This window comes from Macrobrachium nipponense, chromosome 4, assembly GCF_015104395.2.
Source record: "Macrobrachium nipponense isolate FS-2020 chromosome 4, ASM1510439v2, whole genome shotgun sequence".
In the NCBI taxonomy this organism is placed as follows: domain Eukaryota; kingdom Metazoa; phylum Arthropoda; class Malacostraca; order Decapoda; family Palaemonidae; genus Macrobrachium; species Macrobrachium nipponense.
This window is the reverse complement of record NC_061100.1, coordinates 94,952,815-94,971,561: the sequence shown is the minus strand read 5'-3', so window position 1 is coordinate 94,971,561 and position 18,747 is coordinate 94,952,815. Positions and strand designations below refer to the sequence as shown.

The 18,747-nt window shown below is 35.3% G+C and overlaps 1 protein-coding gene across 1 annotated transcript in view; it reads left to right on the top strand.

The window, feature by feature from the left end:
- The window catches only part of LOC135211445 (uncharacterized G-patch domain protein DDB_G0278987-like), a 67,009-nt gene extending 49,033 nt beyond the window's left edge, over positions 1 to 17,976 (top strand). Inside the window, exon 3 of the mRNA XM_064244753.1 lies at positions 17,834 to 17,976. Coding sequence (XP_064100823.1) covers positions 17,834 to 17,976 — 143 coding nt within the window. The remainder of the gene's footprint in view (positions 1 to 17,833) is intronic.
- Positions 17,977 to 18,747: the final 771 nt, after the last annotated feature.

Sequence of the window (18,747 nt, the reverse complement as noted above, 5' to 3'; positions counted from 1 at the left end):
TAGTTTCTGTATTTGAACTGCCTCTTTATGTATCCCACAAGTTTCTGTGCCTTCTTTTAAGCTTTAATCCACTGTTTTGTGGATTTTAAGTTCTTGGTAATAATGGCTCCAAGGTCCTCTTCTTGTTCTACACTATTTATGCCATTCCCAAGCAGCATGTAGTTAGCATGGGGGTTGTTTGTTCCTATTTGTAACACTTTACATTTATCCAAGTTCAAAGGCGTTTGCCATCTTTTTTACCACTCTCCTATTTTCTTTAAATCATTTCTTATACTTTCCACTGTATCTGGGTCTGCTGCATTTACACCTAATTTGGTGTCATCTGCAAATTTGGCTATCCTGTTAGTTAAACCTACTCAGTGTCATTATGTAAATAAAAGACTAGAGAGGGCCAAAAACAGAGCCCTGAGGACCTCCGCCTGTCACATCTGCCCATTCTGATTCCTCATCATTTATTACGACTCTGTTTTTCTATAAGTTAGCCAGTCTTCGATCCAGTCTGCTATTTCTCGTACAATTCCTAAAGCTCTAACTTTTGTGATTATTTTCTTGTGTCGAACTTTGTCAAAGGCCTTTTGGAAATCTAAGTGGAGTATATCTATAGCTCTACTACTGTCGTAAATACCAAGGATGTTATGAAAAAGCTCCACGAGGTTTGATAGGCATGATCTGTTTTGTCTGAAACCGTGAAGGCTGTTTAACAACAAGTTGTTTCTATCAATGTGATTCACAATTTGAGCTGCAATTATGGATTCAAATCTTATAAACGACCGACGATAGACAGATAGTCTATAATTCCCCGGCTCTTCTTTTTGATCTTTTTTGCAAACAGGGAGCACCTTACCTAGTTTCCATCCTTTTGGTGCCTTTCTTTGTTCTGCACTTTTTCTGCAGAGTTTACGTAGGTGAGGAAATATCTTCTCTTTTAGCTCTTTCATTTCTTTTCTATGAATCCCATCCGGGCCAGGAGATTTGAACTTGTTGAATTTGTCTATTTTATTTTTAATGTCCTCTTCTGTAAATATTCTTTCGTGCAACGGTTCTGCCCCTTCATATTTAATAGAAGGTTTCGGTATTGAGGTAGTGTCTTCCATAGTGAAAACGCCAGTAAAAAATGTATTCAGTAACTCTGCTTTTTCTAAGTCTGAGTTCACCATGTTTCCTCTATTGTCCCTCAGGGGACCTATGCTATTTTTTATTGATTTCCTACTATTAACATGCGTAAAGAATTCTTTTGAGTTTTCTTTACAAACTGGTGCAACTCTCTTATCCTCATTTATCTTTGCATTTCTTACTAATTTGTCCACCATTCTGGTGTTAAGTGTGGTTTCATTGATTTGTGCAATCCGTCTCTTTCCCTTATTTCATTTTTAATTTCTCTGCTGAACCACTTAGGCTGAGGATTGTTACTATTTGCTTTAATGGTATATATCTAGAACGTCTGTCTGTGTATTCCTCTAGAAAGGCTTCCCAGTACTTATCTATGCCTGTTTTTATCGTCGTACTTAAGGCTTTTAACCTACTCCTTTCGCTTTTTTAGGTCTTGCCGACGGCAGTCTAATCTCGTTAATATCTTTTTCTCTCTTTTCTGTTGAATCTTAATTTGCAATGTAATAATTTTATGGTCACTTTTTGCCTAGATTTGTACCTAATGAAAGGTCAGACACTATGTTATCTTCTGTTGATAGGACGATGTCGAGATATTGTTTCCTTTAGTTGGTTTGTCAACGCACTGGTGGAGAAATTCGAGAGAAAGAGAGAGAGCTTTCAGCTAGTAATATTATACCCCTTTTAAGATACCCTTTCAAATACCTATAAAAGACAGAGAGAGAGAGAGAGAGAGAGAGAGAGAGAGAGAGAGAGAGAGAGAGAGAGAGAGCATTCCACTAATATTATAACATACGTAAAATTTACCAGAAAGAGAGAGGACCTTACCTTACCTTACAGACCTTACAGTTCGTTCGGGTTGCCCCAGGTCCCCTCAGTGGGGAGGACGCCTCCTTAATGTCTACCAGGAGAGTTGCTAGTACATCTTCCGGTATATTTTGCATCTTCCAATCTTGGATGGTCTCGGATGCAGTTTGTTTTAGATATTTGTCGAGCTATTCTTAAACACATCTACGCTCACTCCTGATATATCCTCAGATGAGCTGGCAACGCATTGATAGACCCTGCATTATCGATGCTGGTTGCGTAGTGGATTAATGTCTGTGCTGCAAAAATTCCTTCTTTTTCCTGGTATAGTTTTTTGGGCACTATTATCTACCTCTGCTTGCTCTTTCTGATATTTTAGTTCCATGATATTTTCTGTTATTCCTTCTATCTGTTTCCATGCCTGAATTATCATGTAGCGTTCTCTTCTCCTTTCTAGATATATAATTTTAAGGATTGTAGTCTTTCCCCAGTAGTCTAGGTCCTTAACTTCTTCTATTCTAGCTGTAAATGACCTTTGTACACTCTCTATTTGTGCAATATCCTTTTGATAGTGTGGGTACCATATCATATTGCATATTACAAGTGGACTACGAACCTATGTTTTATAAAGCATAAACAGGTGTTCAGCTTTTCTTGTTTTGAAGTGCCGTAACAACATTCCCATTTTTGCTTTACATTTTGCCAACAGAATGGCTATTTGATCATTGCATAACATGTTCCTATAACATCATCACACCAAGGTCTTTAACTGCTTCCTTATTTTGTGATTGTCTCATTATTAGGTCCCCTAATGCATATAGCTTTCCTTCTCTGTTCTCCATAATTTATTGATTCAAATTTATATCAGAGTTAAATACCATCCTATTTACCTCTGCCCAATCATAATACTTTGTTAAGGTCTCTTTGTAGAGCGGTTCCTATCTTCATCACAAGTAATTTCTCTACTATCCGGCCTCCAGCAGCGGGCCACACACAGAAGATCCTACTCGAGATGCTGATTACTTAAATAGAAAAGTATTACCTGCCTCCTGAAACAGAAAACCTTCAGCTGAACCTTACGTGCATCTCCAGGTCTCTTAATTAATTAATTAATTAATCAATCAGTTAATTATCCTTTATGATGCTCGTTTACGGACAGATTACTCCAAGTGTCCAATCCCTTCTGCAGTACTTACTACCATTTCATCCAAAAGTTTAAAGATATAATAGAAATACAGAGTTGTAAATTCAATGATGGTGTGTGATCGCGTGGTACATTTATATGTCTATCTTTTTTAATTGAATTTGTTCGAGTTATTTGATAAGTTTTCCTCTGACATGATCCAAATGCTATATCTCAGTCTAAAACTACTAGAGCTGATAAAAAATAATAAAAAAAACCGTTAGAAGGGGGTGGGGAGAGTTACCAGATTAAATATTTTACGGAACTACATGTCATTCCATAAAGGATTTTCTCGACATACTGAAGACAGGGCATGATAAAGTCAACATGATGATAAGGAGACTTAATCTTCTTTGTCTGGAGCGTCTATCCTGGAAACGAATAAAGAAGGAAAGACAAGATCGTTATGGAAATATTCTCGGGAAAAGTCTGAGCCGTCACTTCCAACAAAGCATCAATACAGTACAGGTACTGAGGCAATTCGTTTTTATTTTCTTTTCTTTTTTCTTTTAAAGATGAGACTGGTAAAATACTGAGATACAAATAGGGGTCTGGACTTCCTTTCTCTTAAAGAGAAGCTTTTTAAATGACCTTAGGAAAAGCTGAGGAAGGCAGCTATACTATTCTCTTAGAGGACTGATTAAGCATCATTAAACCTGAACACATTTTAGTAAAGTGATTTCACTACAAACAAGTAAAAAGGGCGCCGAAGTTTCTTCGGCGCAATCGAGTTTTCTGTATAGTGTATAATCAAGACCACCGAAAACAGTTCTATCTTTTGGTGGTCTCGGTATAATGCTCTATGAGTCGCAGCCTATGAAACTTTAATCACGGCCCGTTGGTGGCCTGTCCTACGTGGCGAAAAGCACGAACATGGCTAACTTTAACCTTAAATTTTAACAAAAAAAACTACCGATGCTAGAGGGCTGCAATTTAGTACGTTTGATGGTTGAAAGGTGGATGATCAACTTACCAATTTGGAGCTCGCTAGCATCAGTCATTTTTAAGATCTGAAGAGGAGACGGGAAGACAAAGCCATCTCAATAGTTTTATTTTACAGACAACTAAAAAATGCGACAAGTAGATGTATCAAAAATAAAACTAGTTAAAATATGAGTTATACAGAGAGAGTTAGGGCTATTGGTTAAAAGTTAATCTTTCTCAGTTAATAGTAATCTATTGAGAATCGGTGTGAATATATTTATAGAATATAATAATGGCATTAAATTATTGAGAGAGAGAGAGAGAGAGAGAGAGAGAGAGAGAGAGAGAGAGAGAGAGAAATGGCAGTGAATGGAAGATAGAAGAGAAATTACCTGAAAAGGAGAAGCGAAAATGTGCTTACGATCAAGAAAGGCGATTTGCAGACAAGGTGACAGAATGTATATATGTATAGCTCATGATTGCAGTCACATTATTAGACCTATCTGATGTCAAGACTTCCTTTCCTCCCCATAACTCCACATTTCGTCGTTATGATATTATTGCTTAGTCTTAATCTTATTGTTATTCTGCTCTCAAATTTAGAACTGTATAACTTCGACATTTTCGGAGACAGACGTTTTGCATTACGAAGGCAACTGGACCTTGATGAGAGAAGGAAATTTAGATTTCCTTTCAAATTACTTATCAAAGTGTCTGGCACAGTAAAGGAAGCAGGTCAGGAGATGTTCACCAGCCCAAAAGCTATGATTATGACTATGTTGAATAACATCGGCCATTTCTTCGAGGATGAAGTCGAGAAACTATGAGAACAAGAACACCACGAAGTCGGTAGGATCTATGAAGCTGAATCGGGAGATTCTTATCGATATCAAATCGAGAATCTTAAGAGCAACTCGTCACCTTGTGTCCCGTTCATCTTTATATTTATTCATTGCTTGTTTTTGTAATTATCACTGACATTCCCGCCGTATATAACCAGAAAATGAGTGGAATTTTGTAGAACATTTGGTAAAAAGTTCGGATTTATCAGAAATGCTTCGGCAATTTATATTGTACGTAATATGATATTCATTAAATGTCAGCAATACTCCTAATCTCCTTTTTTTTCATAAATGGTGACACTTGGCCTTTTTTTCAGATTTGTGTACATATTATGAGTATGATCATGGAATTGCCCCTTCCCGGGAAGGGAAATGTTTCCTGTGGGAAATATTCTAATTTAGATTAGAGACATGCAGCCATTGCATTGTAACATAATGATCACGTGACCAGATAAAGTCTGTTCCAAGAACTTTGAATACTGTGTAGTGCAGATATTATAATGTATATAGAGCATACTACATGCTATATATATATATATATATATATATATATATATATATATATATATATATATATATATATATATATATATATATATATATGTATGTATATGTGTGTGTATTATGATTTACCTGGGGAGTGCGCAACTGTTGGGGGATAGCCTAAATCTCATTGCAAATGACCTAGACCAGGAGGTGCATTCACATGATCAAAAATGAGGCTGAGGGCCTATTTCAGCATAGGTAAGGATTATGTAAACTCTAAAGTTAGCTAAATTACTTATGTGTACACACACAAATCATATTAGATAGCAAAGAGGATGTAAGGGACCCGTAACAAAAATAATAATCAGTAATGGATTAGATCTTGAAGAGAATTGAAAACATCCTATGGATTTAATTAAAGAAGATGTAAGGACTCCGTAACAAATAATAATCAATAATAGAATAGATCTTGAAGTGGATGAACTGGTGGCCGGTGTTCCCGGGAACATGTCACGTAGGAGACACAAGGAGGGGATTGATTGAGTGATTGATTGTGAGTTATCTGGCGTCACAAACAAAGGAGGGGAAGGATTCCAGAGCAACAACACAAGGCGAGAACCCAGAATCCACAGCGGCTCAACTGCAGCCGGCAACGAGAGCGATTTTGATCTGAGCAAGGTTATGTAATACACGCATCGAGGAGTGAATACGTAATGTACCAAGAACTCTATCACATAAGGATGACTTATGTTAAGAATCACTTAAAAAGGGAACAGTTACGTTACTGACCACTTACGTAAGCAAGCCGTTAATGGAAGAAGTTACGTTGCTGGTTATTGAATCGAAAACATTTACCTTACTCAACAATGGTATAATTCTTGGCTGATAGCCGATAACAATGCAATTATAACACAGCACAGATAAAACAACACAATGCCATTAAAACACAATACAATAATAGCACAATATGATGAAATAACAATACGATTATAACACAAAGCAATTATAACACAATACAGGAATCGCTGAGGGAAATGAAAAGGAAGATAAGTCAGATATCAAGATGGCTGATGCTGTAACCTGAACTTGCACATTACCTTATCGGAAATTGGAGTTTGTGTTCCTTAAGGGCGCCGATGGTGAGGGAATATTTCGTCACAGCTAGTATCAATATAAATAACAGTCCCGAAGCACAAGAGATCATAGTAGGAAATCGACTCTTGACTTAGACAAATGTACATTTCAAGCCACATTATTGCAACAATGTACAGTATAAGAACATTTAGGCAATCTTGAATTGTTCTGTTGCTGTCGACTCGGTCATCTTAAATTATTGAGATGCTACAACTCAGCAAATCTTCCTGTTGTTAATAGTTAGGTTATAAGATTAGGATATCTTATAGACCTGTTCAACTTACCTTAGAATAACAGCACAGCAAATGAACCAAATATCATACACCTAGATTAACTTCTCCACTTCATCATAATGTTCAATCTTCTTATTGTCATTTTAAGCTTATTAAACATGATCTATAACGATATTCAGTCAGTACTCCATCCAGAAGCTACTTGAACTTGAGCATTCGTGAGGAAAGTTCTGTCTCACCAACTTCCAGTACATCCCCTCCCCACCCCCCGCTCTCTCTCTCTCTCTCTCTCTCTCTCTCTCTCTCTCTCTCTCATACACGCCACAGTATATTAATGATACCATATCTTAAACTTTATTAAAGACATTTTACATCATCAATACAAATAGAGAAAAATACGCCTTAAAGTAAAAAGAGCCTGAACTCTTAGTTTCCTTTGTTGGTATAGACTCAGGAGAAACAAATGATGACTTCCCATATTTCAAATGTGTTCGCAGCAGGCGACCCGTGAAACCACTCTTATCCCCACACGAGCATGAATAAATGAGTGTTGGGGGGAGGTGGGCGGTGGAGGCTGGGAAAGGAGAGATATAATTTGTAGTAGCTATATGGGCAAAAAAGTATTTTGCCGGACTTGCTGGGGTGTAAAGTGAAAACCTACAAAAACTACATTGGACCTGTGATGTGTGTATTGATGACTGGAAAGTGCCGAGAGCTCATTTGGATCAGTTGGAATCTCCGAAAAGACGCCTGAGTCAGACGTCATATCAGATAATCGATCATATTTCTGTAGAGATGGATGCAGTGAAAGAAGTCATCCGTAAAATAGGAAAGACATTCAGTGTTGATATCGGCATGGAATGTTCCCTATGCTGATGTGACAGTGCTGCCACATGTCCACATCACTGACTTCCAAACTCACCTAACGTGTATAAAATGATGTATGCTTTCCTTCAGTCTAAAGATCATCTCTTATAAACTTCCCTTATCAAGTTAATCACTATCTCTTTTTACATTGATTAAAACGATTTTAGATAGATTGAAGTTACCTTAATTAGAAACCTAAAGCTGTCACTCTGTTGGCTTTTGCATTCGACGTCTCCTGCTTCGTGATTCGGCGTTAACAACCATTCTTTATTTAGTCAGTAATATGTAAACAGATATATGAATATGCATTTGACCGAGAATATAGGCCCATGAATCATATAATATAAAAGGTAACATGATATCTGACCAAGATAAACCTCTGAAAAATGTGTGGAAAAACTTGGTGTGGCAGACCATAAAATGAAGATGGCACTTCCTCCCACGATTATGTTGTGCATCAGGACTTCCGCACCGGAGGCCACAGTTCCACGTTTCGGCAGCGCTGTGATGTGGTCAAGAAGAGCAAGTAAGTGATATGGGGAATCCTCTGGTGTTTGAGTCCGCAGATAATGAGCCATAGAGGAATTCAAATTGCTGACAGCCGGTGAACATGGGAATAATGTCGCTCGTTTTATTGATGATGATGACAACCTAACTATGAAAAGTACGTGAAGAAGCTTTCAAAAAAAAAATTACGATTTGTAATATCTCGAGTGAAGAGTCAAAGGGAGATCTCAGGGCAACCTCACTGTAAGAAATTCATATTTGTAAACTGCCATGAATACTGAGAGCAAGATTTCAAGTCTTTCTCTTAATAGCTAGCTGCTGAGACTACTAGGCATTACCTATGGAATGCAATCCGATGTTGAGAAATAGATTACGCAAGACTCTTGGCATGAGATATGTAAAACTGGAGTGGGGGACATATAATGTAACTCTGGTTAACAAAGATGAAAAAATGCTGGAGATTTTATAAGCCTAACGTGAATATTTATGAGGTGAATGAGGGATGCTTTAAAACATCAGAGCAAGAAACTGAGAGGATTAGAAACAGAATTGACCAAAGAATCTGAGTAGCTTTAAATAAAATACGACTTTACGCATTTGAATGGAAATGAAGCAGATGAAATGAAACGAAGACTGGAGTGCAGGTTGCATTATAGTAAAAATGCGAATTCTAGTAGGCTTAGGGACGTTTCGAACCTCAAGAGATTTGCGCCAAGATTGTTACAAAAAGATATATGAAAGATTCCGATACCGATATTGTGACTACTACACCAGCGATAACAAGCGTAGTACTGCTTACAGAACAAACTAACATGCATTAGTCTATGCGCTGCGGCCCTGCAGAACGCCTTTTCTGACTGAGTAGGGTCGAGAATCAGATAAAAAAAAAAAAAAAAAAAAAACAAAACAACAGAAACCAATATTTGGAGCAGAAGTCAAACTTCAGCAAAAGGAGACAGCTCTTCTCTTCAGATTGACTGAATCTTCTTCGTCAATGTTTACAATCTATGTGTAAAGATGGCGATTAATGTAACCAGCACTAAGGCCTTCCCCCTTGCTGGGGGGAAATTTCACACTCACTCACGAAATTCTTTGGCTTCCAGTGCCTTCGCTGAAGAGCCGCGCGGTCAAATAAATCCGAATAATCTGTTGGTGATATGGAAAAGGAAAAGACACATTCAGAAGAAATGAAAATTCCAGACACTGAAAAAAAGGAATGAAACACATGTGGGAGAGGCGCATTCCTATTATGCAAGTCTACTAAAAAAAATCTGAATTTTTCGAACTCCTCGCGATGACATCAGTTTGAAAATGAAAACAAAAATCCAAAGTGACTGATTTTTTAAGAATATTTTAAAAGGGAAAATGGGCTTCGACAGACAAAGAGAACTGATTAGGCAGAGTGAGATCTTTTGTATGATTTGAAATTTATTTCAATTGGAAAATTCTCTTCAAATGGCAAAAATGCTTTATTTTAGGATTCAGGAGTAGATCTTGGTGGCCGATGTAAGTCAGACAGTTATGTATCCTTTTCTATGGATTTTCCATGAAATTTTCCCTGTGAGCCGAATGTATGAAAGCCTGCCTCTGTAAAACCGTAAACGGAAAATACTTGAGCAAAAGTCATCGGTTAAACCCTAGACTAGAGTCACCGAAACATGCCGGCGCTACGTCCATACTAAATTAACCGTACCAAAAGTTCTTTGGACTTTTTATTCCTCTTTTCCTAAATTTTTGTTTCGAGCGGACCCTTTCCTAACACCTTTTTTTCAGTTGAGATATCTGAACTTTCTCATTCTCTCAATAATGGTAAGTTACAGGATATATTGTTGATATGAAACAAATAATATGGATTCGTGGGGTTAAAATAATACTCAGGGCCTCCTGAGTAAGTGAATGTCTGTGACTCATCTCCAACCAAAGAACATTCTTTTATAATACAGAACAGACAAAAAAGAATAAAACCTCAGTATAACCTGAAAATGTCTGATAAATATTGCCTGCTGGGAAAATTTTTTTTTTACTTTTTTAGTATGTTTAAATTGTCTTAGGCAGGAAAGATTATTTTTAAATATATGCAAGGCATACACATATTTTTCAAATTTGTGCAGTAGCTTATGAAAAATAATGAGATTTATGACATTCTTTGTTAGACAGGAATATCTCAGTTCACTTGAGAGAAACACGATCTAGATATACAGCTGAAAGCATTATGCAGTCAGTGTAAAGAAAAACTAGGACTTGCTGGAATGTTGTGCTGACTCTGGGAATATTGGAAAAAATAGGGTTCTATTTCATCTGTCTGTCAAAGCGTAGGTAGAACTGCCTTTGTGAAGACTGCTAACATTTTTGTTTTATATTATTTCTGTTATTTATTTCTACTGCAGTGCCTTATTCAGTCTAGTTATTCCGATAGCCACTGACAGAAGTAAGTTGTAGCTCCTCGGATTTTCAGATGTTTGGTATCTTTCAAGAAGAGTGAATTAACCGTCTTCTGTAATTGTGCAAACTCCTCTGTGGTCGTAGTCAGCTGATAGCTGAACTACAATTAGGTTGGCTCTCCCGAAAAACAGACAGGAAATTTGGAAGTGACAGACTGATGCGGCGACTTCAGGTTGCCAATCCGGTGGTCCGAAGTTCGATTCTCGGCTGGGCCAACGCGGAATCAGAGGAATTTATTTCTGGTGATAGAAATTCATTTCTCGATATAATGTGGTTCGGAACCCACAATAAGCTGTAGGTCCCGTTGCTAGGTGACCAATTGGTTCCTAGCCACGTCAAAATATCTAATCCTTCGGGCCAGCCCTAGGAGAGCTGTTCATCAGCTCAGTGGTCTGATGAAACTATGGTATACTTAACTTTTTCGTCATTGTAAACTACTTCTTCACAAGTCTCACTTCGGAAGTCGGGGAAGTGACCCACTTCGCCATCTTCATCTGCTTCTGTCTCCACAGACGAGTACGAAGCAGTTCTTATTGACCTCCCCAGTAAAACGGACGTCACGGAGCCAAATGTAGTCAATCAGTAGTTCAGGGAGAAAGACAGAGTATATTAACCAACAATCCACCAACGCTTTGCATCGGTACAAACCATTTACAGAAACTTAACTGGCTGTGCTGCGACTCTTCTAATTAGATGAATCTAAATTGCAGGTGACAATGTTATCTTTTCCGCTATCCGTTCTCAATACAATCATTCACATAACGATAACGAATGAGACATGTAGGAACTGTAATTTTATCTAAATGGAGCTGGTAACTACTTCAGCAGACCTCCTTCGCGGTCCCAAACCCGAAATCTTATTTTGTTTGCCACAGGGTCTTCTTCTGGTGTCTCCTGTGTCCCTGGTTTTCTTTGTTCATATTGTCCCACTCATCCTCCAGCTGTCTCGGCGAGTATCCAACAATCTCATCCAAAGGGTCTATTTAAATATTTAACGTCTTATCATCTAAACTGAACGTTTTCAGTGAGAAAGTGATTGATGTGATGTTTTTAATTGATATTTTGTAAATAACCTTGATATAACAAGTCGTCTTCAAGTCACTCAATTGTATGACGGTGCTCTCTGCAAGTCGCAGGAACTTTTCGTGTGATAGCAGTACATTTCAAAGCCTGACATTCCCGAGATAACCTCACTTAAGGACTCCCTCTTCTCGAATTACTCGAACACAGACAACGAATTTGAATAAAGAATTTTTTCTGGAAATTCTGGTGCAAAGAAAAGAAAACAGAAACAAAATAAAAAAAAAAAGACATGAAAGATGGAAAAACAAAATATGGATTTTAATTGCTAAAATGTTACCCAATGTAAACTTCGCTTTTCAAAGAAAGGCTCACGGATTCTAAGTGCACTTTCTCAAGGTGACAAAGTAGTCCTACATATTACTTTCCTTTTCACTATTTCCACATTTTACCAAATAATCATTGTTTTGTGTAGACACTTTTCTGGAGTTTTAACAGAATAATTCTTCCTTCTTTCATCTGACACATTTAACTTCTATTTCCACAGCTCTCTCTCTCTCTCTCTCTCTCTCTCTCTCTCTCTCTCTCTCTCTCTCTACCTGTACGCAAGATAGATTCCTGGGAACTCTTCAGAAAGAAATTGGTGAAATAATTTCGTGGTGTTTGGTGTTGTTTGTTATTTGGCGCTATCCAGCCTAATGGTTGTTGCCATGGTGATACAGTGAAGCGGGAGCCTTGAACTCTTCTTCTTTGAATTTTTCTCTTGTGATACAAGATAAACAATTGTGGGGGGATATGTTAAGCAGTCACTTAGAATACAACAACGTAAGTATAAATTAAAATTGCTTTTCAGTACTTGCATGCTGCTTTTACATTTTGAAAAAATGAAAAAGATATGTGTGAAATACGTGACCTTGAGGAGAATACATTGTATGCCTTGTATTTGTAAAAGAATAATACCCATTTTTAAATATATTTTAGACTTGCTAAATTTCTATACTTAATTTCAAAACGTAAAATAGTTTAAAATTTATTGTCTTTAATTTTAGTATCGTGTTTTAATAACTATCAACTTAATTAAGAAGAAAATAAACAGATTGATAGCAAATGGTGCAGAAGAAATCAAATAATGTATTACTAAGGCATATCAATGATTGTAAAGATAAATGTAATAGTTTTCAGGGGATTACCAATATATGAATTCTGGTTTGTGCATAGGGTCCAAATATATATATATTATATATATATATATATATATATATATATATATATATATAATACATGTATATATGTCTATATTTATGTCTGCATGTAGTATTATATGTATGGATATATATATACAATATATATATATATATATATATATATATATGTGTGTGTGTGTGTGTGTGTGTGTGTGTGTATGTATCTATGTATGTGCGTGCGTGTGTGCGTAAGCATAAATATACACAATCATGATATCTTCGGATATTTTTCGGTTATTCATTTGCCTCCACTATATAAATATAAATTGAATCTGAATGAAGGCTGATACTTCAACTATTTGTAGTCGCTCTGTCTGCTCCTTTGAAGAGAAAGAGAAAAGATGCCTCATAATTGTTTCATTTAGGAGAGAACACTTTTCATTGTCCAGAAGAAACTCATTGAATTTTCACGGTTTTCATTTTCACAAAGTAAAGGCATTTTCATTCTCCCAGAGCTTGTAATTGTTGTAATATCTTATACTGATCTCGACTGAAGCCACTCAAGAACAGCGAATTTTCAGTCAGAATCTTAAATCTGTCCTTATGTGTTTGTATTGTTACGTAACCGAAAGATGATGGAAAAAACAGTCGAAGATAAAAACTTCACAAAAGCGAGATCAAATGAAGAATGTGATAAAATGAATGAATAACTTACCTTACCTTACAGACCTTACATCTTGTTCGGATTGCCCCAGGTCCCTCAGTGTGAGGCACCTCTAATGTCTACCTAAGAATTGCTAATGCATCTTCCGGTATATTTTTCATCTTCCAATCTTGGATGGTCTGGGATGCAGCTTAGATATTTGTCGAGCTTATTCTTAGACAAATCTCCGCTCACTCCTGATATATTCCTCAGATGAGCTGGCAACGCATTGAATAGACGCTGCATTGTCGATGCTGGTGCGTAGTGGATTAATGTCCTGTGCGCTTCCCTTAGTTTTCCTGGTATAGTTTTGGGCACTATTAATCTGCCTCTGCTTATTGCTCTTTCTGATATTTTTAGCTCCACGATGTTTTCGGCAATTCCTTCTATCTGTTTCCATGCCTGTATTATCATGTAGCGTTCTCTTCTCCTTTCTAGACTATATAATTTAAAAAATTGTAGTCTTTCCCAGTAGTCAAGAGAGTGGAAAGAATGAACAAAAACAAAAATGTAAAAAATGCACCAAAAGTAGAGATAGGAGGAAAAAGAGAGAGAGAGAGAGAGAGAGAGAGAGGTCTGAATGGCTATTTTCAAAAGGCGGCGAGGACCGAGAACTAAAATACGCAACCGTGAAAATCATTTCTCTCAGAACCAGGAAGATAATTCAGGCGCAGAATGTTCTCAGCAGAAGAAGGGACTTGGAGGGGAATCTAGAGAGGCAAAGAATTGCTCGGACTTTTTTCCCCTCAGACCTTAAGCATTATAATAATAATTATAGTTATGATAATAATAATAATAATATGATAATGATGAGAGTCGTAAAAATAATGACAGCAGTAATGACACTGACGACAAAATTAGGGATTAAATTAATTATTTTATGGTTAATTTTGGATGACACATCATGTGCCAGACGTAGGGACTATAAATTGCGTATTTAAATATGTTATTAAGGATATTATACATACTATTACCAGGGATCATTACAGCTGTATTGGGAATGTGCCTCTGTTTATTTGCAATGAACGTCATAATAATATGGTGGAAGCCTGTGAAATTCTGCTAACATATGATTATGGATATGGTTATGAAAGTTATTAAAGTAAAAATAGTATATAATATCCAGCAAAGAGAGGGAGGGCGAGCAGTTGTATTAAAGATTTTATCGGTACTAGCAGATTATTCTCCAAATATGGAGTTTAAAGACAAAATTTATAATCTTTGTCGGTTATGCGGTGTAACAAAGAAAATTAATTTGTCTATTTTATCACAAATACATTTTTGCTAATTGTTTGGGAAGCTTGTCAAGTCAAGTGAAGCTTTGCACAAGATGTAGGATGTTTAAATCAATGGTGTAGCATTTTTTTTTTTTGTCTTATTTTTTTGTGGGCGTTATATCTTGACAAATGTCCTGTCTTTTGTGTGACATTATACCAAATACTCAAACCCACAAGATATCTAGTATTTCATTATCAGGTATCAGTTTATTTCCTACTGAACTGGAACTGGAGAATGTGCATTTGTTATTCTAGGATTCACTGCTATTCCATTCGGGACCAAAAGATATCACCACACTGATTCCTTCCTGCGAATATGTCAACGTCAAGGAAATTTAAAAGTATAGTTGAAGAAATTAACGAGTCCAGTGGCATAATGATCAGTGAATTTATTATCAAAGAGGATTCACAGCTAAATAGTTTACCTGAAATATTAATAACTATTTGCTTGTTTATTTTTCGTTTATTTAGAAGAATCATAATGGCGACTGGGTTCCACTTGAGTATTTTAATCGGCTTTTCTTAACGCAAGAGGTTCCTGACAGATAAACAAAAGAGGCGTCTCGTTACTTCTAGTGATATTTCAACATTTGGTTGCTACATTAATTAGGACATTCAGAATACTGTTGTTTTGGAATGACAATTCAGTACTGCACTGATGTTGTTGGTGATAATTTTTAAGTTTCATATAAATGCTCCAAGAATCATACTTTACTAAAAGGTTTAGCTGCCGTCCTGGGACTTCGTAAACTTGACACATTGAGACAGAATTTTGGTTCATCACTATAGCAATGGGTATTCAGAGAACGAATCATGTTTGTAATTCCGACAAGACTTGCTCTAGAAGCCAATGAATATACAGAAATAAACCAGTTTTGCAAAAGGTCGAGTGATAAGTGATCTTTAAACTGAGCATGTGCCCTCATGCATTTGTTCTCTATAGCTTTTAAACATTCAAGAAGAAACATCGAGCATTCAAGTTTCCATAAATACCAGTATATACCATTTATTGCACTATTTTTCTTAAATATTCATTTGTTGCGCTATTTTTCTTAAATGTTCACAGATATTTAAAATCTTCGTTTCCTCTTTCTAACATTAAGTCCCCCTACCTCTCTCTCTCTCTCTCTCTCTCTCTCTCTCTCTCTCTCTCTCTCTCTCTCTCTCTCTGTTACTAATCAAGAACTATTTTCATAAAAATCGTTAATGCCTCTAATGTTCCAGGCCTAAGAAGGAGACGCTGTCTCTCCAACTAGCAAAGGCTTGAAGCTAAAAACTGATAGCTGCCTTTTCTCCGCTGCCTCACATTCTGTTATGCATCGCAGCCGAAGTAGGGGACGTCACGGAAAAGAAAACTTAATTATGAAGAAAACTTTAACTAAAAGATGCGCCGAAGTTTCTTCGGCGTAACGGAGTTTTCTGTACAGCAAATAATGCTGTTATATATATATATATATATATATATAATATATATATATATACTATATATATATTATATATATATATATATTATATATATATATATATATATATTATATATTATATATACATAAATATATATGTATATATCTATATATAAATATTTATATTTATATATATAGTTTAATATATATATATATAAAATATATATATATATATATTATATTATATATATATATATGTATATAATATATATATTATAATATATATATAAATAAAAAAAATCACCATAACGATGAAGAGGTCTACTGATCAAGTAGACGAAAGCTCCCGTCTTTTAAGAATTTTTTAATAAACTTTTTTCATAAGTGTGGACTTTTATTACTTCAAATGCATACATATACATTATATTATATATATATATATATATATATATATATATATTATATATGTGTGTATATATATACATATAGATATATATGTATAGATATATATATATATATATATATATATATAAAAATAAATAATATAACGTATATATATATATATATATATATATATATATATATAATAATAAAAAATCACCATAACGATGAAGAGGTCTTACAGATCAAGTAGACGACAGCTCCCGTCTTTTAAGAATTTTTTAATATACTTCTTTCATAAGTGTGGACTTTTATTACTTCAAATGCATACATATATATATATATATATATATATATATATGTATATATATACATATAGATATATAGATATATATAGATATATATATATAATATATACGTATATATATTATATATATATATATATATATATATATATATATATCACCATAACGATGAAGAGGTCTACTGATCAAGTAGACGACAGCTCCCGTCTTTTAAGAATTTTTTAATATACTTCTTTCATAAGTGTGGACTTTTATTACTTCAAATGCAAACTATACATATGTATATATTATATATATATATATATATATATATATATATATATATATATATATATTTAAATAGGGTGTCCCCATTACTTTGTCTGTACGTGTTTTAGACGTTTTCTGCAGCTGTGGATCATCCAAGATTTAGCCACAAACGTGTGAATAATACAGCAACCGCTTGTGTTTTCTCTTTGTGGACACCCTCTTCTAGAAATAGAACTTAATGTTGAAATACTTGAAAAATACAAATATGTATAATTATACATATAATATGTTTGTCATATTTCTCAATATATGTTTACAGAGTTACTTGTACAGACAAGAAAGCTTTTCATACGTTTTACTGTACCTCAGAATTCGTTGGATCTGTCTTCCTTTGCCCCGTAAATACAAATTATGTATAAATAAAAATGAAAACCCTCCATTTCCTGACTACTACGTCACAGAAACATTATTTCCTTTGCGAATAAAAAGAAGGGATGTTGTTTTACAACATTGTCTTTTTAATGAATAATTTATCCCCAAAAATTCATCTCGTAATTAATTTAGACCATTTTCTTGTCACAAGGAAAAATGAGTTCTTTTTCTTCCAGAGTGGTTAATTATGATAATTACTCGTATTATCTTCCCCTTGATGGGATAAAAATTACTATTCAAGAAAAAATCAATGAAGTTTTCCTCTCGGGATTTGCCCTCGTGCAAAAACGGAAGATGGAGAGGGAGAATATATTAGATTTATGTCGTGTTGTGATTTATAACGCCAGAGATTCTGAGTAAACAGAAGAAGAAGAAGAAGAAGAAGAAGAAGAAGAAGAAGAAGAAGAAGAAGAAGAAGAAGGCTGCTGTATATTTAAGCAAATGGCATGCTAGGAAACCAGAGAAAGAGAATAAAGAAAGCACTCTATAGAAGAATATAAATAAAAGGAGAGGAAGATATAGAAAATAGTTTGGTAAAAGGATGTCCGAAAGAGGTCATTAAAGAATAGAATGGTCGTAAGAGAAGGCAACGACTTCATGAGGAATATGACGAACAAAGAAAATGTCTGGATTTATTCTTTTCATATTTTACACAATTAATAGCCATAATGATAATTATAAATGGGGTTTAATCAAATCATTCCGGACGACATTTTGAGATACCGCATTATTTACCTTACTGGAATGATTGTAAATGATATAATTACTGGGATCACTGACATAATAAGCATCGAATAATTATCACAGAACATTGCAGTTGGGTAGGCAATACACACGGGCGTATTCGCGATAAGTGTCATAATAAAGAAATTAATAACACTTCTGGTTCTGCTTCACCATGGAAATGCTTGTGAACATTATTAAGCTCGAAATACATTTCATTCAGGTACTTTAACATTACATATCAACATCATGTAAATGCTCATTTTTCAATGAATTAGGAGACAAAAGAAAATGACAGTCGTTAAATGGTCCAAATGAAGGACGACAGACTAGTATAATAATTCGCAAAAATGAATCATCTTTCAAATAATGTCATTTCATCATACTTCACTTCAGAGCAGATATGAATAACAAAACTAAACCATCAGAATGAGCAGCACCATTAGCAGGAGTAACATGTGAAACAACAGCAGTATAATCAACAACATTACTGATAGCATTACTAGCATTAGCAGAAGCAATAGCAGAGGCAGCAGGA